At 40.7% G+C, this 24,264-nt stretch overlaps 2 protein-coding genes and 1 pseudogene across 2 annotated transcripts; all 3 read right to left on the bottom strand.

Annotated features, from left to right (window-relative positions):
- Positions 1-2,501: 2,501 nt before the first annotated feature.
- On the bottom strand, positions 2,502-4,279 carry LOC118584633 (annotated as a pseudogene).
- Positions 4,280-4,740: 461 nt separating this feature from the next.
- On the bottom strand, positions 4,741-5,634 carry LOC118583708 (putative vomeronasal receptor-like protein 4). The gene has a single exon (XM_036187309.1). It carries the CDS (start codon positions 5,632-5,634, stop codon positions 4,741-4,743), a length of 894 nt encoding a protein of 297 aa, XP_036043202.1.
- A 10,426-nt stretch (positions 5,635-16,060) lies between these two features.
- Positions 16,061-16,957, bottom strand: LOC118583704 (putative vomeronasal receptor-like protein 4). Its single transcript, XM_036187306.1, has one exon. The coding sequence runs from the start codon at positions 16,955-16,957 to the stop codon at positions 16,061-16,063; it is 897 nt and encodes a 298-aa protein (XP_036043199.1).
- Between the last annotated feature and the right edge of the window lie 7,307 nt (positions 16,958-24,264).

Below are 24,264 nucleotides of genomic sequence, written 5' to 3'. Positions count from 1 at the left end.
GAGCAGAGGACTGGAGACCTAAAGAACTTGGGCTATTCAGTGCAGGCCAGAGTGAGTGACTGGAAGTGAGGTGGAAACTCCAGTGTAAACAAAGTCAGCAAAGGAGTTACACATCAGTGTGCCAGTGAGGCACTGGCCTTGAGTGTGGTCTCCAGACATGGGATGGCTTCATTTGAGAGAGCCTGTTAGCCAGAGACTCTAAGGTCATCCTGGATGTAATTGTTCCAGAGCATCCACACTAGCTTCTTTTTTTGTTTGTTTTTGTTTGTTGTAATTCAACTTGTTTATTTGCCTTTCTCAGGACTTTTAAATAATTAAAATCTATGGCTAATTTTATCTCATTAATTTGAATAAACTACACATTATAAAATGAAGACTTTTTCTTTTTTTTATTATTATTATATTTGTCCCTGTGCTATTTCCAATATTGTTCTCAACAATTCACACTCTAACAGTCCCTCCTCTTTCTTGACAATTGGACTCCTGGAGCTCCATCTGGGGCCTGGCTGAGGATCTCTGTGTCTTTCCTGGGGTCCCATTTTCTAGATAGCCTCCCTGGAGTTGTGTAGCAATCCAGTCATCTTTGTTTTACATCTAGTATCCTCCTATGAGTGAGTACATACCATGTTTGTTCTTCTGAGTCTGGGTTACCTCACTCAGGATGATGTTTTCTAGATCCATCCATTTGCCTGCAAACCTCATGATGTCATTGTTTTTCTCTGCTGAGTAGTACTCCATTGTGTATATGTACCATATTTTCTTTATCCATTCTTCAGTTGATGGGGAACTAGGTTGTTTCCAGGTTCTGGCTATTATAAACAATGCTGATATGAACATAGCTGAGCAAATGCCCTTGTGGTATGATTGAGCATTCCTTGGGTATATGCCCAAGAGTGCTACAGCTGGGGCTTGGGGGAGATTGATTCCCAATTTTCTAAGGAAGCACCATATTGATTTCCAAAGTGGCTGTACAAGCTTGCATTCCCACCAGCAGTGGAGGAGAATTCCCCTTGCTCCACATCCTCTCCAGCATAAGGTATCTCAGAGTCACTTTGATTTGCATTTCCCAGATAATTAGGGATGTTGAGCAATTTCTTAAATGTCTTTCAGCCATTTGAACTTCCTCTGTTGAGAATTCTCTGTTTAGTTCTATAGCCCATTTCTTAATTGGACTGTTGGGCATTTTGATGTCTAATTTCTGGAGTTCTTTATATATTCTGGATATCAGCCCTCTGTCAGATGTGGGGATGGTGAAGACCTTTTCCCATTCTGTAGGCTGTCACTTTGTCTTGTTGACCGTGTTCTTTGCTCTACAAAAGCTTCTCAGTTTCAAGAGGTCCCATTGATTGATCATTTCTCTCAGTGTCTGTGCTACTGGTGTTATATTTAGAAAGTGACCTTCAGTGCCAATGCGATCAAGAGTACTTCCTACTTTCTCTTCTATCAGGTCCAGAGTAACTGGATTTATGTTGAGGTCATTGATCCACTTGGACTTAAGTTTTGTGCATGGTGACAGATATGGATCTATTTGCAGCCTTCCACACACTGACATCCAGTTATGCCAGCACCATTTGTTGAAGATGCTTTCTTTTTTCCATTGTACATTTTTGGCTTCTTTGTCAAAAAGTATATGTTCATAGGTGTGCAGGTTAATGTCAGGGTCTTCAATTCGATTCCATTGGTCCACATGTTGGTTTTTATGCCAGTACCAAGCTGTTTTTATTACTGTAGCTCTATAGTAGAGCTTGAGCTCAGGGATCATGATACCTCCAGAGGTTGTTTTATTGTACAGGATTCTTTTGGCTATCCTGGGTTTTTTGTTTTTCCATATGAAGTTGAGTATTATTCTTTCCAGATCTGTGAAGAATTGTGTAGGTAATTTGATGGGGATTGCGTTAAATCTGCAGATTGCTTTTGGTAAGACCGCCATTTTTACTATCTTAATCGTGCCTATCCATGAGCATGGGAGATCTTTCCATTTTCTGACATAAATTTCTATTTTCAGGGACTTAAAGTTCTTGTCATATAGGTCTCACTCTCCTGCTCTGGCTTTGGGAAAATTGAAATTCTGATTCTGAGTGAAACATTGTCTCTAGTGCTTTTCCCAGTGCTAATGAGAGGCTACAGGTCACATGAGAGGGATGGGGGCATGGGAGGATGGTAAGAATGCACTTTCCACCTGCCTAGAAACCCTGAACTAGTCTTAAGATTGCAGTGCCAGACTTCTTAAGAAAAAGAAATCTATTATTATAATATCTAATTTAATGTTGTGATATATTATAATATTAAGGCAAATGGAAGTTTGGTAGGCAATAATATAATCCCAGCATTTGAGATACTGAGTTCAAGATCAGCCTGAGCTATGTACTGACTGCCAGGTCAGCCTCTGCTACACAACAAACGTTAAGTCCCCCGGCTCTGAAATTCACCATGGCAAAGCAGCTTACAATATACATACCTTTGGCTCAGAGAGTAGATGTACAATGTAATTTCTACACTTCTCAGTGAGAATACATGACATTAAGAACATGGGTGTTTCTGTTGATCAGAACATAGGGGCTGAAACTAGCATAACCAAGTTCTAAAAATGTTTCACTATTTAGTGAAATGGAATCATGTGTCACTGTGAAATCTGTGTGGAAGGAGAGAAAGAATGGAATCTACCCAATAGAAGAAAAGAAAGCAGGACATTAGAATGAGCACACTCCATGTAGCTCTGATTTCTGGAGGGGAATTGTTTTCAAGCCTGGAGCTGTGAAGGTGGAGGACTTGCTTGTGGTGTTTATAAAGATGGAGAGCCATGGACCCACTGCTCCAGCCCATCAGACTCTGAAAGATAACATCACAAAGAGTCATGAGAGAGAGGAATAGCCACTTGATTATATTTCTGGATGGCAGCATATAGCAATGGCCAATGAATGTTCCAGGTGTAGATATGTTCAAGCCACCACCTGCTTTGAAGTAGCAGAGCAAGCTGGAGCTTATGAGAACATTAACAATCCAAAAGAGGAGGAGAAAGGGAAGAACTTGCCATGAGATCTGTGGTTTTAGTTTTGTCCAAAGGGTGGTCCTGGGACTGATGGTGACAGCCTGGACCACGCTGAGGAGACAGGTGGTGCAGATGGAGAGGCCCCATGCCATCCTTGCCAGATAAACCACAGCTTTACAGCCAGTATTGCCGGGGAAGTTTCTGAAATAAAACACTGTGGCTATGTCTCTGATCCCCATGGTACAAATAATAATCATATTAGAAAATGCCAAGTGGGTGGGAATAAGGTTTAAGGGCTTTTGTCAGTCTCAAAGGCAAAAGTGAACATACATCTCACAAATATTAGAACAACCTTTATCCCCAAGGTAGTTTTTAACCTAAGTGGACACTAAAATTTAGCAGAGAGTCTTCATTATTTGAGAAATCCACAACCAAGGCTGCTGCACACATTTCTTGGGAAAGTTTCAACTCCTGTCCAGGGAAGGAGAGTGGCCTCAGCGCCCCTGATAGGCACTGTTTAGTAGTCCTTCAGAGACTTGAGGATTTTCCATTTCTTGCAAGGAACTGATAGACAGCTCTGGTGAACAGCCCTTTGCCAGGTTGCATCCCACCAGCCGGTACACCAAGGGCACTAACAGGAGCCTCCCTAGGAAGCCTGCAGCACAGGTAGCCTGGATGATGTGGGGTCAGAGCAAAATCTGGACCCTCTGTGTTCTCCTGGGTGGGAGGCTGCAGACCCCTCAGATCCCCAGTGTCCTGCTGCCATACAATGCCAGCCAGACTACACAGGCTTCAGCAACCAATTCCATTCTATACATTCAGGACTGCAGTCCCTATGTCCACAGCTGAACCCCACGTGCCTGAGCATCGATATGGAGGATGCAGCCCTAAACTCTGTGGCTGGCATGCAGAGTGACCTAACACATGCCACACGTTCTGTGGAAGCCCTAATGAGTGAATGGAAGTGAGAGTCAGCAGCTGTGGTGCATAGTTCCTGAGATATTTTTACACAGCACTGTATACAGGGAGGTTCACAAGCAGAGCTTGTTTTGCCAGTCATGATGGCATTCTCTAAAAGATGACATTTCCCCTGAACTTTCCTATATATTTCCTGATCACACGTCAGTATCATGAGTGTGTTTGAAATTGCCTTACAGTGTTTATTCTTACCAGTTCTTTAGTGTTTGGTACCCTGCAATGCCAAAACTTCACCTGCTGCTGTGAATGAGCTTCCCTCTCTGCCCATCCCACTTGGCAAGTGGCCTTCAGATAAAGGATGCTCCCTGACATCCTTGTCCCTCACTTGCTCTCCTGCTCATTGGATTTAGTAAGTGCTTTGTAAATAACTAGAGAAGTCGATGATCACAGAAGTACATTAGAAGGACCCTGAAGACAGGGAAATGTTAGCCCTTGTTGGAGTAAAACTCTACCATATAGAAAAGCAAAATTCTACGTTCAGATGATTAAATGCCCTCTTGTATTTCCTGATGAAGTATGCAACAAGCTAAATAAATTGCATGATAGACATGGTGGGTTGGTGGGAAAGGGCGAATCCCTGCCAAATCCCTAGAAACTGAACCAGTTTTCAATTATCTAGCACCAGCTGTCTGAAAAAAAAACAAACAACCTATTATTTCAATTAATTTATTGTTATGATACATTCAAATGGCAAGGCAAAGTCATCCCAGTGTGTAGATTTAGTTCATGAAGAACTGAGTACAGAAAGAAATTTTTATTTCTCAGGGGACACATCAATGCTTAGACACATGGACATCCCTGATTATCAGGACAAAGGGGCTGAGAACAGCATAACTAAGTACTAAAAATGCCTTAATATTGAGTATTGTGGAATCGTGAGTCACTGTGGAGCCTGTGTAGAAGGAGAAAATGAAATCTGCCCAGTAAAAGAAAAGGAAGCAGGTCATGAGACTGAGAACACTGTGGGTAGCTCTGATTTCTGGCCTGGAATCATTTGCAAACCTGGAACTGCGAAGGTACAGGACACGTGTGTGATGTTTGTACAGTTGGAGAGCCATAGACCCACTGCTCCAGCCCATGAGACTCTGAAAAATGACATCACGAAGAGCCATGAGAGAGAGAAAAAGCCACCTAACTGTGTGTGTGGATGGCAGCATACAGCAATACCCAGTATACATCCAGACTTCAGACCTGTTTGTGCTACTGGCTACTGTGATATAGTGAAGCAAGTTGGAGCTTATCAGGGAATTAAAGATCCAAAAGAGGAGGAGAAAGGGAAGACCTTGCCATGCAGTCTGTGGTTTGAGCTTTCTGCAAAGGATTGTCCTGGGACTGATGGTGACAGCCTGGACCACACTGAGGAGACAGGTGGTGCAGATGGAGAGGCCACGGGCAACCCTTTCTAGGTAAATTATAGTTTTGCAACCAATGTCACCTAGGAAGTTTCTGTAGTGAAAAATTGTGGCTATGTCTCTGACCCCTATGCAATGAATAATGATTATGTTTACAAAAGCCAAGTGGATGAGAATAACATCTACATTTTTTCTCTCAGGACCCCTGAGAGTATACACATGTCTCACAAACAAGATGATGTTTCCTAAAACTCCAAGTCCAGTTAATGAAATGAAAATCAATCTCTGGATGAGATCTCTCCAGATCATGTTCATGATATTTCCAGCACTAGGAAAAACCCTTTTGAAAAACACAAGGAAGTAACATGAAATGGTTCAGGCCTGTGTGTGCTCTGTTTTCTTTAGTGAGGAGAACAGTGTATCATGTAAACACCCAGTCCTTTGTTACAGAAGCCTGAGTTTGTTCTTACCCGACCTGGTCTTGTTTCCATGGATACAGCAATGATGCTGATGGCGATTGGACATAAACACCATGCTGACGCACTCACTGCTTTACAGAAGACAGTTCTTTATGCCTCCATCTCTAAACTTTTTTCCATGAGGACATCCAAACAAAGGGCAACATCACTCAACTTCTGAGCCAGGATATGGAGCATCAACTTAGATGTCTTTCTTCCCCAATTCTCTCTGTCACCCTGTACACACTCATCACTCAAGTATTAATAGAAAATTGGAGGTACTCCAAAGAACTGTAACACTTGTCCAAATGGGGATGCTTTCCAGGGAAAGTCAGGTGGCTTTTTGCTGTCTCCAACTCTGAATTGACCTTGAAATAAAAGACACATAGATTAATTGGGAAGGCACTAAGTAGCTAGCCCATTCCCTCACCTTCAGTGGGATAGTGTGATTAATTGTTGTTCCCTATCACCTCATGTGTTTGTTATATTAAAGGAAACCACACCCCTACTTATGTGCATTTACTGACCATGCCCTAAGAATGTTCTCCCAAGAAAGCATCATATCTCAGCTCTCAGCTTAGTAATTTTTCTTTGGACTCCCAACAAAGGCACAATCTAACATTTTGATTTTCAAGGCTCATCAAATCAGTGATTTTATCAGTCGGTAATACTTTAACCCTATAAATGACAAGCAGTCCACTACCCCAATTATTGTGAAGTTTTACACATAACATCCATTCTTCTGTTTTCTCATTCTGTTTAAATTGAAGGGAGGATTAAAACACAAATGAACTGATGTTGCTTCCACTTTTACAAATCATAGATAGTGTCATGTGGGAAACCTAAATATATTTTCTTCCACTTTTTAGTATTCTCTGCTGTTCACAAAGTTCATATCCAGATTGCTTTCAGCTTCTTCCAAGCATGTGTAACACAGACACTGGCCCTGTGACAAGGGGACATGTGATGTCCTCTTTGTGATATGACTCCAGCCATGATCCTTCACAGCTAAGTGCTGCCCACAGGTCACAAATGTGTCTCCTACAATTTCCCTGAACCCTCCGACTGTGCTGTCTGTTAGCCTGCTTATATCATCCCTTTGTGCTGAGAACACCTGAGAGATGCTTTAGTTCATCCGCTACCTTGCATAAACCTGTCATGGAATGCTCAGAAAATGACTTCTGAGTAAATTATTAACGGAGTGTTATGGTTGTAATGTTCTATATAAACCACAGAGGTGAACTGAAAGTAAAAATACTCTGGTTGGTCTCTTTCCTTAAAGTGCTTGGGAGGTCAGTCTACGTTGGAATACACATTCAGGAATGTTTACTGTATTTCCTTGCATGCATGGGGGTGGTAAATTCCCAAATTCCCATAGGTCCAATGACTATCATGGACTATCTTTAAAGGCATCATCAATGTGGCTAAGTTATAGTTGCATTATCTCTGTAATGATCTTTTTATGACTGTATGGTTTTTGAAGGTGTACCTCTTATTTCTTTGAGATACCAATAATGAATATTGAAATGAGGAATGGGTCACTGTTTCCTGAGTAGTGTCACTCCTGCACTGAAAATATGATCTATTTAAACATTTTCAACTGTGGGAGAGACATTTATATGCAGATTTCCGTTCATTTCTTTTTGAGTTTAGTTATTTTATGTGTATGAATATCTGCCTGGGCAGCACTTGCGTCCCCGGACCTGCACAGGTCAGAATAAGGCATTGGATGCCCTGGAACTGGAGTTGCACATGGTTGCTAGCTTTGAAGTGGGGGCTGAGAGCTGCAAGAGTAGCAAATGTTCTCAAGCACTGAGCCTATTCTTCAAAGATGTATGTACAATTTAATAAGTTTCACCAGCTCCTTACCTCCGCCATGCTGGAACCAATCAATCCAGTCTGTGTGCATCCAGTTCAATGAGAGATTTTGCTGCAATGATGTGATGGAGAGTTACACATATTCTAGAAGCTGGAGGAATTCCAAAACTTTAAAAATAGAAAGTTCAGGATTCACAAGAATCTGCCTTGTGACCACCCAGTGTGGATTAAAATTCTGGCTTTCCCAATTCCTATATTCATCATGTTAAGAATATTATTTGGTTTCTTTTAAAAATATTTTTCATATATTAATTATGTTTTGTGCAATATAGGTGTATTTTAGGGAGTCGGTGAACTGACATGCATAGTGCCTGGGGAAATGCCCAGCATGCTTTAAAGAACCGTTTTCTAAAATCAGTTATTAGTGTTAGTATTTAGCCTCATCTCTGCTTAATCCACAATTCTCATATTCTGGTTTACATTGGATCTAGGGAAGGGGAGATTCAAAAGAAATGAAATCATGGTAAAGAAAGAAAGAGAGCTCCATTTGCAAAAGACTGTAGTCACTAGATGTTACACAGCTCAGATTGAAGTTTCCCAGTCCTTGGAGGGAAAAACACACAGCTTCCTACTCCAGGCTGCAGTGCAGGTGTCCCTGTCTCCTGCTCTGCCTGTCCTGTGTAATGAGCACTCTGGCACAGTGGCCACACACACTGTCCACATGGCTGATGAAGCCATCCTGGATTGCAGGTAGGAATTGATAGACCATCTTCTCCTCCCTGAATCCTGCCACTTTCCTCTCCCAGAGTACCAGGGAGCCCACGTCCTTGTCTCCTGCATCTCTGCCCTCCACAGATTTCTTTCCATTCAAAGGCAGCTCCAACCCACCATGACATGGCAACACTCACCCATGCAGTCTGTGCAGCAGCTCAGGGTGGGTGTCCTCATGGCACCAGCCAGGCCCTGTTTATCAACCTGAGACCTTAACTCAAGAGAGGTGTCAAGATGTCACCATCAGTAGTTTGGCTTCATCAGGGAAAAGGCTCCTCCTGCACATCTCCATCCCTGAGGCCCGCTCTGCCTCCCTGGTGCTCTGTCATTTCCTGAATCCAGAAACTTTCTGATTATAATTATGGTCTCTGTGAGGAGAAGGAGGGCTCCAGACATTTGAACTTAACTCCAGTCTGTCCTCATGCCTTAGTTTATCTCCTTAACCAAGAGCTACTTTGGAAGAAATATCTGATAGTCCAAAGTGATCACTTTCTGAATAATTTTCAAGTATATTCTTTATTAATAACAAAAGATCACTCAGTACTACCGGCAAGGGCTACAGTCTGTGTCATGTTTAGGACAATCACCAGGACACTGTGGGAGCCTCTGTGTTCCCACTGCTGTTTTGAGTGTCTGCTGCACACTTTACCATCAGTCCTGAGCATTTTTGTTTTTTTTTTTTTATTTCTGTACTATTTTCTTTTTCTTATTTAAATTTTTTATACAATATATTTTGATCATGTCATTCCATTCTCCCAACACCTCCTGCTTCTTCCACACCTTCCTATGTATCAAACTCTATGTTTGCTCTTTTGTGCTCTCTTCCACAAAAATAACAAAACAAAACAAAACCCCGAATAAAAGAAAATGGGAAGAATCAAAATAAAATAAAAAGCCCAAACTAAATGAAACCAAATGCCCACAAAACAAAACTGTGGAGTTTATTTTATGTTAGATAACTATTCCTGGGCATGGGACCTGCCCTGGAGTATGGCTGAGCTTCACTCAGAAGTATTAATATAGAAGTGAAATACTCAAATACATACAGTAAGGGAAGAGAACCAGGAGGAGTGTAAGTCTCTGCATTGATTCTAGTCTGTTCTTAAATATGGGAAATCAGTAAAAGCGTCGCAAATCTTTCAAAGAGGCTTGCCCAAATAACTTATTGTCAAAACTATGCATTCTACCCAAATATATTTTGGGTTCTGTTTGAGAAAAATCAAAAGCAAATCATCCTTCAGTTGGGATCTCTTCTAGGTCTCTGAGACAGAGACTGGTAACAACAGGAAGTTCAAGGTGAAAACAATTCCTCCAAAAGTGACACAAATTGTTTTCAAAGTCAATATTTTGTTTATTTACAAAGTTCATATGAATGATTACTCATGAACACTGGGAGGAAAGTATTAAATTCATCTTTATTTGCTTCCATAAATTTAGGTTCTTTTAAATGAGGCAGGTACTTTTTCCATTTTTTCTTTTTTTTTCTTTTTTTTTTTTTTTGCATGGATTGTATTGTGGGTGATATACAATTAAACATTGTTCTATTGTCTTTTAAACCAAACTATTAAGCAGAGCTGTAGAGGGAAGTTTCTCCACTCCCACCTGGTCCCGCAGTCCCATGTTTCTGTAGTCCTGCCTGCCTGGCCCTGTGGTCTAGAAGCCGTTTCTAAAAAAATCATTCAGAGGCTTAATATTAATTACAAACTGGATAGCCTATGGCTAAGACTTCTTGCTAGCTAGCTCTGTCATCTTAAATTAACTCATTTCTGTTAATGTATGTTTTGCCATGTGTTCCGTGACATTACCCGTCTGCTGGCATGTTGTTCCTTGGACTGTGGGTTGGTGTCTCTCCTGCCTCTGCCTTTCTTCTTCCTGTTTCTCTCTTGGATTTCCTGCCTGGCTATAACCTGACTTGCCATAGGCCAGAGCAGCTTCTTTATTAACCAATCATAGCAACACATATTCACAGTGTACAAAAAGCACATAGCTTTTTGAATGAATTATGAGCATACCTTAAATATCATAATGTAAGACTAACATCGCCCATTCTTTCATATTTTCGATGAGAAAAACCTGAGGTGGACCTGTATATCTGCCTGTAAAAGGATTGGTTACTAGATATTTGGTTTTGAAAATAATGTTGCAATGTTGAGGTTTTTACTGTTTCTGATACCAACAGTTTGAGAGTAAAGACGGGGAACCCCACAGCAAGGGCCCACCTGTTCAGACAGTAGACCTCCAGTCAGCAGAGCTACAGGAAAGGACTCAATCTCACTCAGACTAGTACTGATACAAACAAAACAATTATATCTGCAAGATGAATCTAGACCTGAAATCCCTAGTCCAAGTGTGACTGTGAAAGTAATCACGGCCCAATTTCTAAGTTGTTGTTAGTTTGTTTCTTCCCAAAGTATTTTTTTTTTTTGTATTTGTCCTTATTTATTTATTGGAAGTTCAAAAGTCTTTATTTGCAGATGATGATAGTTATACATAAATGACCCAAAACATCCTGCCAGAAAACATAAATGACCCCCAAAACTCCTACAGGTGATAAACACTTTCAGCAAAGTAGCTGGATACAAACTTAACTCACAAAATCAGTAATCCCTCTAAATACAAATGACTAACAGACTGAGAAATAAATCAGAGAAAAAAATACCATTCAAAATAGCCTCAAATATCATAAAATATCTTTTAAAAAATTAATCACATAATATTTTATTGATTCCTTGGGAATTTCATGGCATGTGCCCCAATCCTGCTCACTTCTCAGTCCTTCCATATCTGCCTCTCACCCCTGAAGCATCTCCCCAGAAGGAAACACTCCAAATTAATTAAAAACAAAAACTCACTCTCCCATTCTTCCCACCTCCCCAACACCTCTTCATTCATCATAGTGACACTGGGAGCTTCAGTGTGTCAAGCAGTTTACCATTTTGTCCAATCAGCCCCACACAAAAATGTTCATTCCAGTGAGTCATTGGTCTGGTCGAGGCCTCTGGCCTCTGGCACTCCGTCATCACTGCACCCTCACTGAAACTCTTCTACAATATCCTGCTCTCCCCATGTCCTGGAGATCCTGTGGCTATTGTTCTATAGTACTAGTCCCTTCGAGTTCTCCAGCATGTCATAGATGAGGCAGATGTTATTGTGGGCCAACTCAAGGTCCTGGTTGTGGGTCCTGGGTGGTAGCTGAGCAGTCAGTTCGGGCCACTGGGACTGCCCCCTCAGGTGAGGAGCAGAACCAGCTCTCCTAGGCCCATGCCATTGGTGCTAGCTCTCTCTAGTGCAGTGGGGGAGGGGAGCAACTCTCCCATAAAAGGTGGGACCAGCTTTCCTGCTGCTGTGTTTAGCAAAGGGCAAGGTCAGCTATCCCATGGTCACTGCAACAGTGTGGCCTTCAGACACCAACTAGGCCCCAGGTAGTGGCCCAGACTCCTGGCATCAGTGTGCCCTTCAATTGTAATAGGAGCCATGGACATCAACACAGACCCTGGCTGCTGTAGGTCCACAGACCCAGACATAGCCCTCAGTTGTAGCTAGAGCCCAGATGTCACTGTGGCACTTTGTGGCAGCACAGGCCATGCAGATCTGTATAGCACAAACTGCAACATGACCCTCAGACACTAACATGGCCTCAAGTGGCAGCTGAGACCCAGGCATCCTTTTGGCCTGGTGGCAACAGGGGTCATGGACGTCAACACAGACCTCAACTACTGTGAGACCATGGACCTAGACATGGCCCTTAGCTGCAGCCTGGGCCTGGATATTACTCTGGCCCTGGGTGGCAAGCAGGCCACCCACACCAGCCTCTTTCTAAATGCCTCTGTTTCTTCAGTTCTGCCTCTTTCTACAGCACATGGACAGTTCTGCTTCTCTTTCTTTCCCGTTTCTCCAACATATATTTGCTCATCAAAATGGCCTCTACCTGCCCAATACCAGGTGGGCCTCTGGATGTCTCAATCATCCAGGACTTTGAGGAATCAGGCTTGCTGTGGAATTCCTCTGTACACTGTGAAGGTGTGTTGCTCACATTGTTAATAAAAAGCTGATTGGCTGATGGCTAGGCAGGATTTTCAGGGCAGAGAGAATGCTAGGGAGAAGAAGGGCAGACTCAGAGGAGGCACCATGAGACCCAGAGTAAGCAGGATGAGAAATACATAGATGAAGTAAATGAGCCCTGAGGCAGCACATAGATTAATAGAAATGGAATGATTTAAGGTATAAGAGCTAGGTTAAAAACAAACAAACAAACAAACAAACAACAACAACAACAACAACAACAACAAAAAGCCTGAGCTATTGGTCAAGCATTTATAATTAATATTAAGTCTCTGTTTGATTATTTGTAGATTGGCTAGTGGGACAGAGCTGATTGGTAGTTGAGATGGAAAACTCCACCTACAAATGTTGCCCAATGTTTGGGGCCACATATATCCACATAAAACCTAAAAAAAAAAAAAATCTTTTTAAAAAAGCTTCCAAACAAACAAAAATGGAGCAAAACACAATTTTCTAGTCCTACAGTCTCTTGTGCAGGCCATGGTTCAGGGAGGAATCTCTCAGCCACTGCCTGCACACTTGAGCTGTCAGCTAAGCCACATGGTAGTTTTAAGGTTTTGCTCATGCAAACAGAAAAGATTATAGATATGCTATGAAGACAGATACAGAAAAAAGAAACCTTTAAACAGGTTACAGTGTGTTTAAAAATGTACATAGGCTTGGGAGAAAAAGGAGAAGGACATATACAGTCATAAAAAAGAATAGTTTAAAAATAATCAAGTCATTATTACAGGAGTAAAGTAATATAAAAAATAAACCATTTAGAGATGAAAAATATACAGGAAGACCAGATCCTATGTGTTATTATGTTGTCTTTAAATTTTCTGATTGCTGATGAATGAGCCATAGCTGATAAGAGACATTGGATTATGAAAGCTTCTAGATTAAACTAACCTATATACTTTAAAAATGTCTTGACTTCAAAATGGAAGTTTAAAGGTGTGTTCCTTTAGGCAAAAGGTTATGCTTTTGTTCCCCACCCCCCGAAAATGAAAGGGTTGAAGAAGTTCAAGTTTGATCCAGGAAGAACCCCTAAAATCATAGCTACAGACATAAAGAAATAAATCTAGAAAAACTACAAGACACATGATGTCTATTTTACCTGTTCAAACATAAAACAAAATATTATCTTTGACTGACTTGTTATAACACACAGTCTATTTTTGTATTAATGCAGATATGTATGTTACCTTTAAAAGTTTATATATTTTCAGAACAAGGGAACAAGACATCCTTGAAAACAAATGGTTCAGGTGGTCCAGGATCTCAGAACACCTCTGTTACAGTTTCCTCAGAGATCTGCATCCAGAACAATTTCAAGGCTTCTGACTGAGATGGTCGAGCCTCACAGACTATTCCAGCCAAGATTTAACCATTATCCTGATTTTCTCAAGGTTCCCCCAAAGATTCCAGTGCCCACAGACAGCAGGAAGCAGTTTAGATAAAATAATGCCCACATTCCCAAAAGATGAGTTATAGATGTTTGTCATCAATTGGGGCAGTTGGTTACAAATTGTTATTGGTCATGGTAAAAAAAAAAAAAAAAAAGGACTCTAAACAAAAGAGTTGGATTCAAGGACCTCTTTCTGAAGGAAAAAGGGAGGATATAATATACAAATGATGAGATAAAAGGGTAGATAACTGAGTCTACTTTAATCCAAAAAGCAACTACTAGTCTTAAATACATTGGTATGGATTTTTGTATATAGATTCAAATTTAAGATTATTTTTGTTAGAATATGTTGTACATACATTTCTACTCTTGTTTAAGGTATTGTACCTATACAAATCATTAAACAATGTAATGCAAATTTCTAGTCCTTGAAAGTTATTATTACAAACTATTTAGGATAAGAAAGAAATGTAGGTTGGTGGTTAGACACCAATTACAATCAAACTTGTAGTTATGGTAGGTATATTTTCAAGGCCAAAGAGAGATATATTTAAATAGACAGGTGGTCTTTAAACACTGCAAAGATCTATAGATTATGGCATTTAAGATGTTTTAATAATATAAGGCTTTTTATGACAATGTGACACATCTGCTCCTGGTAGTACCAATCTACATCAGAGAAGATAATGGCATTGAAGAAACTCTATATGGAGTTTGCTTTCTTTGAGACAGAAGTTTGCAACTGGACAGGAAACTGCTCCTGCCTCAACTGCTGACAGTATGCTATCCAAATTTGTCAAGCAGAGCCCAAAAGAAAGGATGGCCAAACTTTGTCAAGAAAAGGTAGGACAGTCCTTCAAAATTCCTGCTTCACAGAAAAATCTGTCTGATAGTCTAGGTCTGTAGGCCAAAGATGAATTCCCCAACATTACAGAGGAACTTTGGGTGACTGTTCAGGCAGCCAGATGTTTCTGTCATATCTTAGTTTGGAAGTTGTTGCTATGCACTTCCTGTTTACTCAGGTAATATCATATCCTTCCCAGGTCTCTGATGAAGTTGAAGACTGGATAGTTACAGTTATACTTTTCCTTGTTACCAAATTCAGAAAAGAACTCACAAAAGAGGAATAAAGTGTATAAGGTTGGGAGACATAAAAGGATAGTTTTGGGTTGGTAACACATATTATGTTAGAAAGTGAATTAAGTACACTTTGGACTCACCAAGATAGAATAGAAAATGGAATATTTTCTCTGAATTTGCCAAATACAAATGGACTGGATTTTGTGAGTGTAATTCTTACCTGATATTTATTCTTAGTGTATATAATTTTATTATGTTAAAGTTAAAAACCTTCCTTTTTAATTAAACAAAAAAATCAGGAAATGCTGTGGAGTAATCCTTTTGTATACTGTGAAGATGTGTTGCTCTCATTGTTAGTAAAAAGATGATTGGCTGATGGCAGGATTTTCAGTGCAGAGAGCATGCTGGGGAGAAGAAGGGCAGGTTCAGAGGAAGTGCCATGAGATGCAGAGTGAGCAGGATGAGAAATACATAGATGAAGTAAATGAGCCATGGAGCAGCACACAGATTAATAGAAATGGGTTGACTTGAGTTACAAGTGCTAACTAAAAGCAAGTCTGAGATATTGGTTGAGAATTTATAATTAATATTAACTCTGTGTGGTTATTTGGGGAGTGACTGGTGGGATAGAAATGATTTGTAGTCTAGTCGGGAAACTGCCCACACAGTCTGGACTATGGGTGTCTTTCACCAACCTGGGCCATGTGGCACAAGACAGGCCTGTGGATGTCTTCAGTCAGCCAGGACTGTAGGACCAGGCTGACCTGTAGATCTTTTTTTTTAAACCTAAAATGTAATGCATTTATTTTCATTATAATCATTAACAGATTAATTGTATCATTCAGTGGGAGTCACTGTGATATTCACACATTGCCTCTATCATGTATTAATGGTGTGCTTCCATAACTCTTTCTACTACCAGAAGTGGTGATCATGAATGATCCTTTATAGACACAGGAAGGCAAGATGGAGAGACAGTTGGGGCTTTGAACTTTCCTAAGTCTCATTATTAGCTAAGGACAACCATCATTTGTTGAGTGTGAATCCACCCTTATGTGTTGAGATACTCTTAGTAGATACGGTATTATGTGCAGCTAATCGAGTTTTCTGTTTTGTATGCTGAGATGATAAATGGATATTTATCAATGCCTGATCTCTCTTACTGAGTGTGACAACATTTAGTCAGATGTTCATCTCTCTGAATAAGTATGAAGGGGCTGATAACTGCATATCCAAGAGTTAGAAACTCTGGAACATACAGTATTTTGGAATAATTTTCTAAGAAGAAAGTAAAGATTATAGAAATAAAACAATCTGCCCAGTAGAAGAAAAGAAAACAGAGCATCAGAAGGAGGACACTCTGAGCAGCTCTCAGCTCAGGGGGAGTTCTGTAGAGAAGCTCAGAGTTCTGAAGGTAGAGGACATGCTGGTGGTGCTTGTGGAGAAGAAATACCATGTAGCCACTGGCTCCTCCCATGGCACCCTGAAACACAGCATCTCTCAGAACCATGAGGATGAGAAAAATCCATCTTGTTATCCAGCTTTCTGGCAGAAAATAGCAATAGTTGCCACTTTTTTTAACCTGTGTTATGTTCACACTGTTGATACTTTTAATGTAATATGGTAAATTCATGCTGATCATGAAATTGAGTATCCAAAAGAAGAGCAGCGAGGAAAGAATGTGCTGTGGAGTCTTGAGGGTGAGCCTCTGCCACCTGGAATGTCTGGGGCTGATGGTGACAGCCTGGACCACAGTGAGGAGACTGCTGGTGCAGATGGAGAGGCCCCGGGATGCTCGTGACAGGTAAACAACAACTTTACAACTGGTATCATCTAAGAAGTTTCCAAAATTAAAGGCTTCTATAGTCTTCGGCATCCCTTTCGAAAAAAGCATTATGATATTTGTCAGTGCCAAGTGAGCAAGAATGAGGTGTATAGGTTTCTTCTCAGTGTTTTGGAACATGTGCATGTAACTGACAAAAACTGAGATGTTCCCCATGGTGCCAAGCCCAGTGAAACAGAAGAAGACTGTGCCCTTCACAGGGTCCAAAACCATCCTAACATCTGAGGCAGAAATACTTGATCCAGCAAACACCTTTTTGAAGAAATCAGTAAATCCTAAGTATCAGCAAAAACAAAACAAAAAACAAACAAACAAACAAAAAACAAACTTTTAAAGCCACTCAGTTTTCTGGAGGATAAAATAATGATATATATTATTGTTCAGATTTATTGACCCAGAATTTCCTTGAAAACTTGTTTTCAAAAATAAAACTTTCCAAGCTATGTGTTTAACTTATACTATAAAATCTAATCTACTTGTTCAAATAGTGATCTATCTCACCTATGTTTTGTCTCAGCATGGCTGAAGTAACACCAATGCCCCAATCAGAATTTCTCTAAGTATTTTACATTTCATTCTCTCACATTCCTGTAATCCAGTTCTGTAAATCATGCTAACCTGTCTGCCAGTGCCACATGCCATATGCAAACATCTGTGAGGTCCTGTTGTTTTAACGTATTGAACACCTCTCAAATTTAACCACATTTTTATTTCTACAGTACCTCTTATTTGCCCAGTATTCCATTATGTCTTTCAATTGGTGAGTGTAGCATTTCCCATGTTTCTTCCACCTTATTGTATATTAGATGCTTAGACCCCAGTATTTCCAGATACATATTAAAAACAAAAACTGATTCTATGATTGTATAATGAGACACTCAAAATAAGATTTAAAATTATCTTTTCCAGACTCAGTTTTCTGCTGGAACTATCATAATGAGAGTGCATGTGGTTAACCCCCAAAGCCCTGGGTCCTGGTGTCAGGAGAAAGGCTTTTCTCCACTCTGAAAACTGAGACCCAAAGCTACATATGTATGCCTATTTCCTAACCTTTGTTGCATAATGTCTGTTAAGTTTAGGACCACCATGGGGCAATGTGGACACAGACTGAAAGCAACTCTCCCCAGTTTTAGCCCAAATTGTAAATAAAAATTTCCATTTGTATATACATACTCACATATAAATTTTGTTTCTTCTTAATGCCAGTAAGAGTCCTGATCCAGAGCTAAACCATGTAGCTAGATCCAATGATAGCAATTTTATTACTTAGAAATATTCACTGGTCTTCTATAGTTCCACAACATTGAGTCAAAGTGTATGCCCTACTAGATAAGATCCACTGGTTACAGAAGAATCAGCAAAGGCATCCAGGAATCAGTTTGTTTTATTACTATCCACGTTCATAAACTGTACCAAACAATAGTTTCTAGTGTGGCATTTTCACACATATATACCTTATATTCTCCTCAAAACCACCTTTAGTGCCCTACCTCATCCTTTTCCTTGGCACCTGAGCCAGGCAATCAAGGAAGAGAAAGGCACAGAAAGGAAATAGAGAAGAAATACAGATGGTTTTATTTGCAGATGTCAACCTCTACTTAAAAGACCACAAAGACTATACCAGAATACTCTTGAAGATGTGATAAATGATTTAGGAAAGCCACAGAATATATAATCAACATACAGAAACCAACATTTTATAGTACAAGCTAAGAAAGAAAACAATAACTTTCACAATATTTGCATTAAATAAAACAAAAACTACCCAGTCAAAAAAACAAATGTGTAACGGAACATGGCAAGCTGTTATCTCTGCTTTCCTCTGAATCTTTCCCTAATCCTATCCCCAAGTTTTTCATCCAGCCTTCCTTTCCCCTGGTTATTCTAGATTCTTAAGTGTGGTTTATATAAATGTCTTCTCTCTTCATCTCCAGTGAATGGAGTCGCAGAAGGTTAGCGTCTAGAAGGAAAGTGGAAGTGCCACCTGGGTGAGTGTTAATTCTGAAATTCGCCAGAACAGCCAGTTCCACCATTTTGGTCAACTTTAAGCAAGCTTTTACTAAAAAGTTAAGTACTGACCAAGATGGAATTTGATCATGATCACCACCTGGAAACTTTCCAGCTGTGTGGCCTGGAGACTCTTGTTGATGGGGTTTATATGGACAAAACCCATAGGCCATCGTGTAAGTGTTACAATTTTGGAGGGAAAGCTATCCTGGCCATCAGAAGCCAGGCTATACCTATAGCTCTGAAGGAGAAAGTATCCTGGTGGTCAGAAACCATGTGATATCTACAGCTCTGTTCTGCTGGTGGATGGTTTTCCTGAAGGAATGTAGCAGTTCTGTTCCTGCTCAGGTGAAAGGTATTACTTCTCAGCCCCTCTCTACTCTGGTGAAAGCTCTTTACCCAAACCTCACTCAAGAGGTTTATTCCGAGGGAGGAATCCAGGAGGGTGGCTGTCTCTGCCAGAGTAGAAAAAGGCAGCTCTCAACTGCACAGGTACAGTGCATATATAGGACGTCTTAGGATGGAGTTTTTCCAGGGTGAAGATTTTTCAGGGTGGGAACTGGTCAGATTTCAATCCTTGAGCTTGGACAAACTCAGAGACTGACTAGATTTCATGCTCAGGGATTAGTTTGTTTTCATTCTCAGGGATTGGTAGGTTTTCTTGCTGAGTTGGTCAGGGGTAGAGTGTATTTCTTTGGCACTGATTTCAGGTCCAAAGTGTGTTTCTTTCTCTGGCCTTTTTTAACCTTTTGGTTCTGGTTTTAGGGCCAGTTAAATGGCTCTGGTTTCAGAGTCAAGATGAATTTCTTTCAGGACCAAAGTATGTTTCTTTGACTCTGGTCTCAGGGTCAGGGTGTGTTTCTTTGGCTGGCCCTTTTACCCTACACGCCATACTTCCCATGAGGCTTTGTTGTTATTTTCCAAAAACCACAACATCCAAAATCCAAAGAAGATACTTTGTCCTTCGTCAGATGTTATCTTTCATGAACTACAACTTCCAGAATCCCAAGAAGTTACCTTGTCTTTGGACAAGTGGGTCTTACAGATTAATTTCATGTCTAACATTTCCCACAAAGTTGTATCCTGGGTCCAATCTCTGATTCTATGATGGTACCATTTATAGTTAGATTTAATAACTGTTAGTATAATAGTTTCCAAGCAGGAATTATCATTTAGTTATTGTATCAACAATAATTAATAGAAATAATAATAATTAATATGTTGGGGATTTAGCTCAGTGGTAGAGTGCTTGCCTAGCAAGTGCAAGGTCCTGGGTTTGGTCCTCAGCTCCAGAAAAAAATAGTAATAATAATTAATAGTAATAGTCGAGCCAACAATAATTAAAGAAAGCAGAATGGCCAAAGGCCTTGTGATGGATAATATCTCTTTGTTCTATATAAAGCAGGCCAAGTGTCCTATCATATTGTAAAAACATTTTAGCATTTTAGTTAAAGAATCTACTGCTCATAAATCTGAGCTTTTTTTTTTTTTTTTTTTTTTTTTGGCTATATCAATTGGCATTATAGGAAACCATTTTGTCCCCTATGTCAAGGAGTTTTCTTTAGACTTAGCAATTTTCAGCCTGTCATGAGGGCAGGGATGATGTACTCTCTTCTGTGGCTGCTTCCAGCTGAACTGGGGCATTTATCAGAAGCATCTGATTAGTTGAATCCAGTGAATGGACAGAGAGCAATCAATTGGCTGGACTGGTCCATATCAGCTTTCAGCAAGTAAATGGCTAACAGTCTTTTGGGAGAAGGTTGTAGTCAGTTGCTATCCCCTGGATGATGTCTGTCAGTTAAGGGGAAATCTGCTGAGAAAGGTATAGACTAGGGGCAGAAGTTAAAATTTAGGAACTTAAGGGAAAATATTACATTTGGGACTTATAGGTCCATAGTCCTAGTAATTGGGGAAGAGGAGGAGTCCCAGGACCAGGAGAGAGAGAGAGAGAGAGAGAGAGAGAGAGAGAGAGAGAGAGAGAGAGAGTCCTCAGTAACAGAAGGTGGGAAAACTTAAACTGTACTAACCTGGAGTCCTTTTGATCTGTGAAATGTGGGTCCAAGTCTTATGATTTCTTGATTCCTTGAAGCTTACATGAATTTCAGTTTTCCAGAGGGGATAAAAGTTTTAGATATATTAACATTACTCTTACACTGACATCAATATTGTTGAAAAAAGCAGTTAACAGGCCTCTGTAAAACAGGTGGAACAGATTTACATCTTGGTATCTTAGCAAAGGCTATATGGCTTTTGGTAAAAAGCATGAACATTTATTCCTATGTCTAGAGAGCTTGATACATATTTTAGCCCAATGAAAAGCATTTTTAAGTCTGTGTTTAGAAGATGGCTGACAGAAATTTAAAATCTTGAGGTTGTGATTGAAAATTAAGCAGTCAATGCTCTACCAATTTACCAGAACTCTATTTGTCCAGCTCAATCTATTCCAGGCCGCTTGAGTGCAATCCAGCTGGTGGTCAGATGTTTTCCTTAATCTAAGCCCCTTCCCCTTCTCAGCACCTGAACCTGAGCCCAAGCTGGAACCCAGCACTCCCCTCTTCTGTGGGGTTCCCTGAGCTCTGCAGGACATTTAGCTATGGGTCTCTGCATTGACCTCATGGCACAACAATGGTGCCTCTGACTCCGGGAAAGCAGTTTTAAAATGGACTTCACAGGGAGGACCAGTGGGAGGGAAAGAATGAGAAGGAAGGCAGTAGGGACAGACACAGGAAAACACAATGACGTGTGCATGGAAATGTCCTAATGGTTCCTGTTGTTACACACAGTAACGGTAGAAAAACAGCAGCAGCAACAGAGGAAAAACAAAACAAAAAACAAAAATCAGGGTGGCTTTGCATTCTGATCGGGGGATAATGTCCCCTCTGGACTGGCTTCCAAATCAGCTGGGCAGAGAAGAGAATCTATCAGGCCCAGTTTTCTCAAGTTAAAACATAAAGTTATTGCTCCTCGATTCACTGTACTGGGGTGAGATCATCTTGAGTTATAGCAACTCAAGTCTGGCAAGTTTGTGACTATGTTTTTAATCTTTTGTTGTTGATGTTATGAGATGCCTGGGTCTCTTCTAGACTGGCCTGGACCTCACAGAGATCCACCTGCCTCTGCCTGTGTGGTGCTGGGATTAAAGGTGTGAGCTATCATGCCAGGCTTACTTTTCCAGCTTTGTAGTTCTTAACCGTCCTCACCACGGTCTAGGAACACAGCAAAGATACTGACTCACTACTTCAGTACCACATCACATGTCAGGATGGAGACCCTAAGGATAGATTCACTAAAGAATCCTTCACGTTGAACAGCATCAGGCCTGGGGAGTTGGCAGGCACACTAGCAAAGTTGCTGACACAGGACATGTAGAAACTCATCAAAAATGAAATGAATGGACTGAATTTATATCACTGACATCCTTATAAGGAAAGTGAACTTTGGGGTTAGAGAAAAATGGACATTTTCCATAGGAATTTGAAAAGTTTCTATTTAATATTAGTTATTGGAAGAAAGGAGGAAACATTAGACAAAGATTCACCCCAAACTTTCTCAGGGTGGCAGACCCTGAGCACAGGGTAGGAAGCACCCCTGCATCCTGGTGTCACGTGTCGTGGAAATGGCCCAGTTATTTCAAGTGTCAGCAGAGGACTGAAGGTGACCAGGCTCAGCCTCTCTCCTCAGCTCATCAGAGAGCCACGTGCATGTCTTTAAGCAAAACACGGCATAGCACATGAGATTAAAAGAAACTGTGATGTCTACTCACCACAGTGAGGAGGTACAAACGGGCTCCGGGTCCTTCTGGCAAGTGAGCCTTCCCGGATCATATTTGTACCTTCAGTGTGTACAGCACTGTCACCATAAAGTGTCCTCAAGACACTAACACATCATTCTGTCAGAGAAAAGGAAGCCCTCTGCAGAACCTGGTCCCTAAAGTGTGGCTTTCCCTCTCCCTCCCCAATTACGGCATTTGTTTGCCTCAAAAGTTACCCGTGGATTAATTAGGTTTTCATTATATCATAGAAACATGTGAAGTGAGAAAGTGAACAACAGCAAGGTTTCCGTGTCTAGAGTCCCCCTCGTTCCTGATCCCTTCTTTACCATTCTAAACTACGTCTACAAATCTGATTAGAGACCTGCCTCTGGTACAGAGAGAAGTCGGTTCTCTTTCTCAAGCTCTTTACTGTGTGGAGGACATAGTAAATGACATCCATCACTTTACAATGTACTTTCTGAGCACATGCCAACCACACACCTGAGCAGAACAAGGTGTCTTTGCTTCATCTGCACACATTCTAGGTTACCATAGTCTGCCATAAGCAATGGTTTTACTGCTTCTTTAAATAAATGGTATCCCCAAACAGATGGACCTCCCGTTTCCTACTCAAATTCTGTCCTTATATCACTGTATCATTGTAACACAAAGGTACTCCTGATACCCAATGCAGGATAAACACACTTGGCTGTAATTGAAGGAAAATCCTTTATCATCTTCATCCTTACTTTTGAATGGGAAATTGAATCCTGGATGGATAAAAGGTCCCATCACATTTTCAAGGGTGAATACAAATATAAAAATGAAAACCCCAATTTTCCCTAAAGCAAAATGTCATGACTAAATTCAACTTCTTTTAAAATATTTTCATCATACATTGTGCATATTTTTTTCTCTTACCCCTTTGATATGTTTGCAAAGTTCTGATTTCATAAAGACAATAACCCTCCATTCTCATATTGAACCTAGAATCAGTCCTAGGGAAGATCCTGGTGTTTGTAAGACATGTATATATTTTTGTCATTGGTGCCAAGAAAAAATACAGGCTTTATTCTCTTCCACTTGACTTTCTGAAGCATTTTTGTCATGGGGAGATTGCCTACAGAGAGAGACATGGGTTTTTTACTTTTTATTTTTTGACCAGTGGAGAGGGGCATTTACTGGGACTTGGAGACACAAAATGCAGGCCTGTGCTTCTGCTCTTGACCATTAAAGTATGTGATTGCAAGGCATCTTTTAGGATGAATCCCCAAAGGGGCAACAGAGAGCAAAGAATTGCTGGAAACCAATTCTTCTCTGTCTGCCTTGAGGATCAGGCTCTCCTGGATTAAACCATGCTTTGCACAGTGCTGTAATATATCATCTGCAGTTTCTGAGGCGTTTCTCTTGCTAGAAGCCCTACAGGAGGGAGAAGATTCTCCCTTTACACACCGTTTTGCCTTGCTCCAGATGCTCGAGTCCATGTTATCTGATTACAGATCTGACACTGGGTATTTCTCAATTGACCTCCCCTCTCATCATCTACTCTTTACGATAACACAGCAGTGCCTTTCCCCACCACACTGTTCTCCTTTCAGGAAGAGCATCTGATGTTTCACTTCAGACTTGTGGAGATTCCAGCAAGAGCTGAGTGTTTCTACCCTGCCTCCTCCCCCGCATCACTGTTGCTATCTATCATAACCAGCAAAGCCTTGCTGTCATGGAATCCACATGGAGACGGCATTCCACCCAACACACTGGG

This window comes from Onychomys torridus, chromosome 5, assembly GCF_903995425.1.
Source record: "Onychomys torridus chromosome 5, mOncTor1.1, whole genome shotgun sequence".
In the NCBI taxonomy this organism is placed as follows: Eukaryota; Metazoa; Chordata; class Mammalia; order Rodentia; family Cricetidae; genus Onychomys; species Onychomys torridus.
This window is presented reverse-complemented; position numbering and strand designations above follow the sequence as displayed.

Excerpts from the sequence above, each read along its gene's own strand:
- LOC118583708 (XM_036187309.1), bottom strand. The coding sequence starts at position 5,634 with ATGAACATGATCTGGAGAGATCTCATCCAGAGATTGATTTTCATTTCA.
- LOC118583704 (XM_036187306.1), bottom strand. The coding sequence starts at position 16,957 with ATGGTTTTGGACCCTGTGAAGGGCACAGTCTTCTTCTGTTTCACTGGG.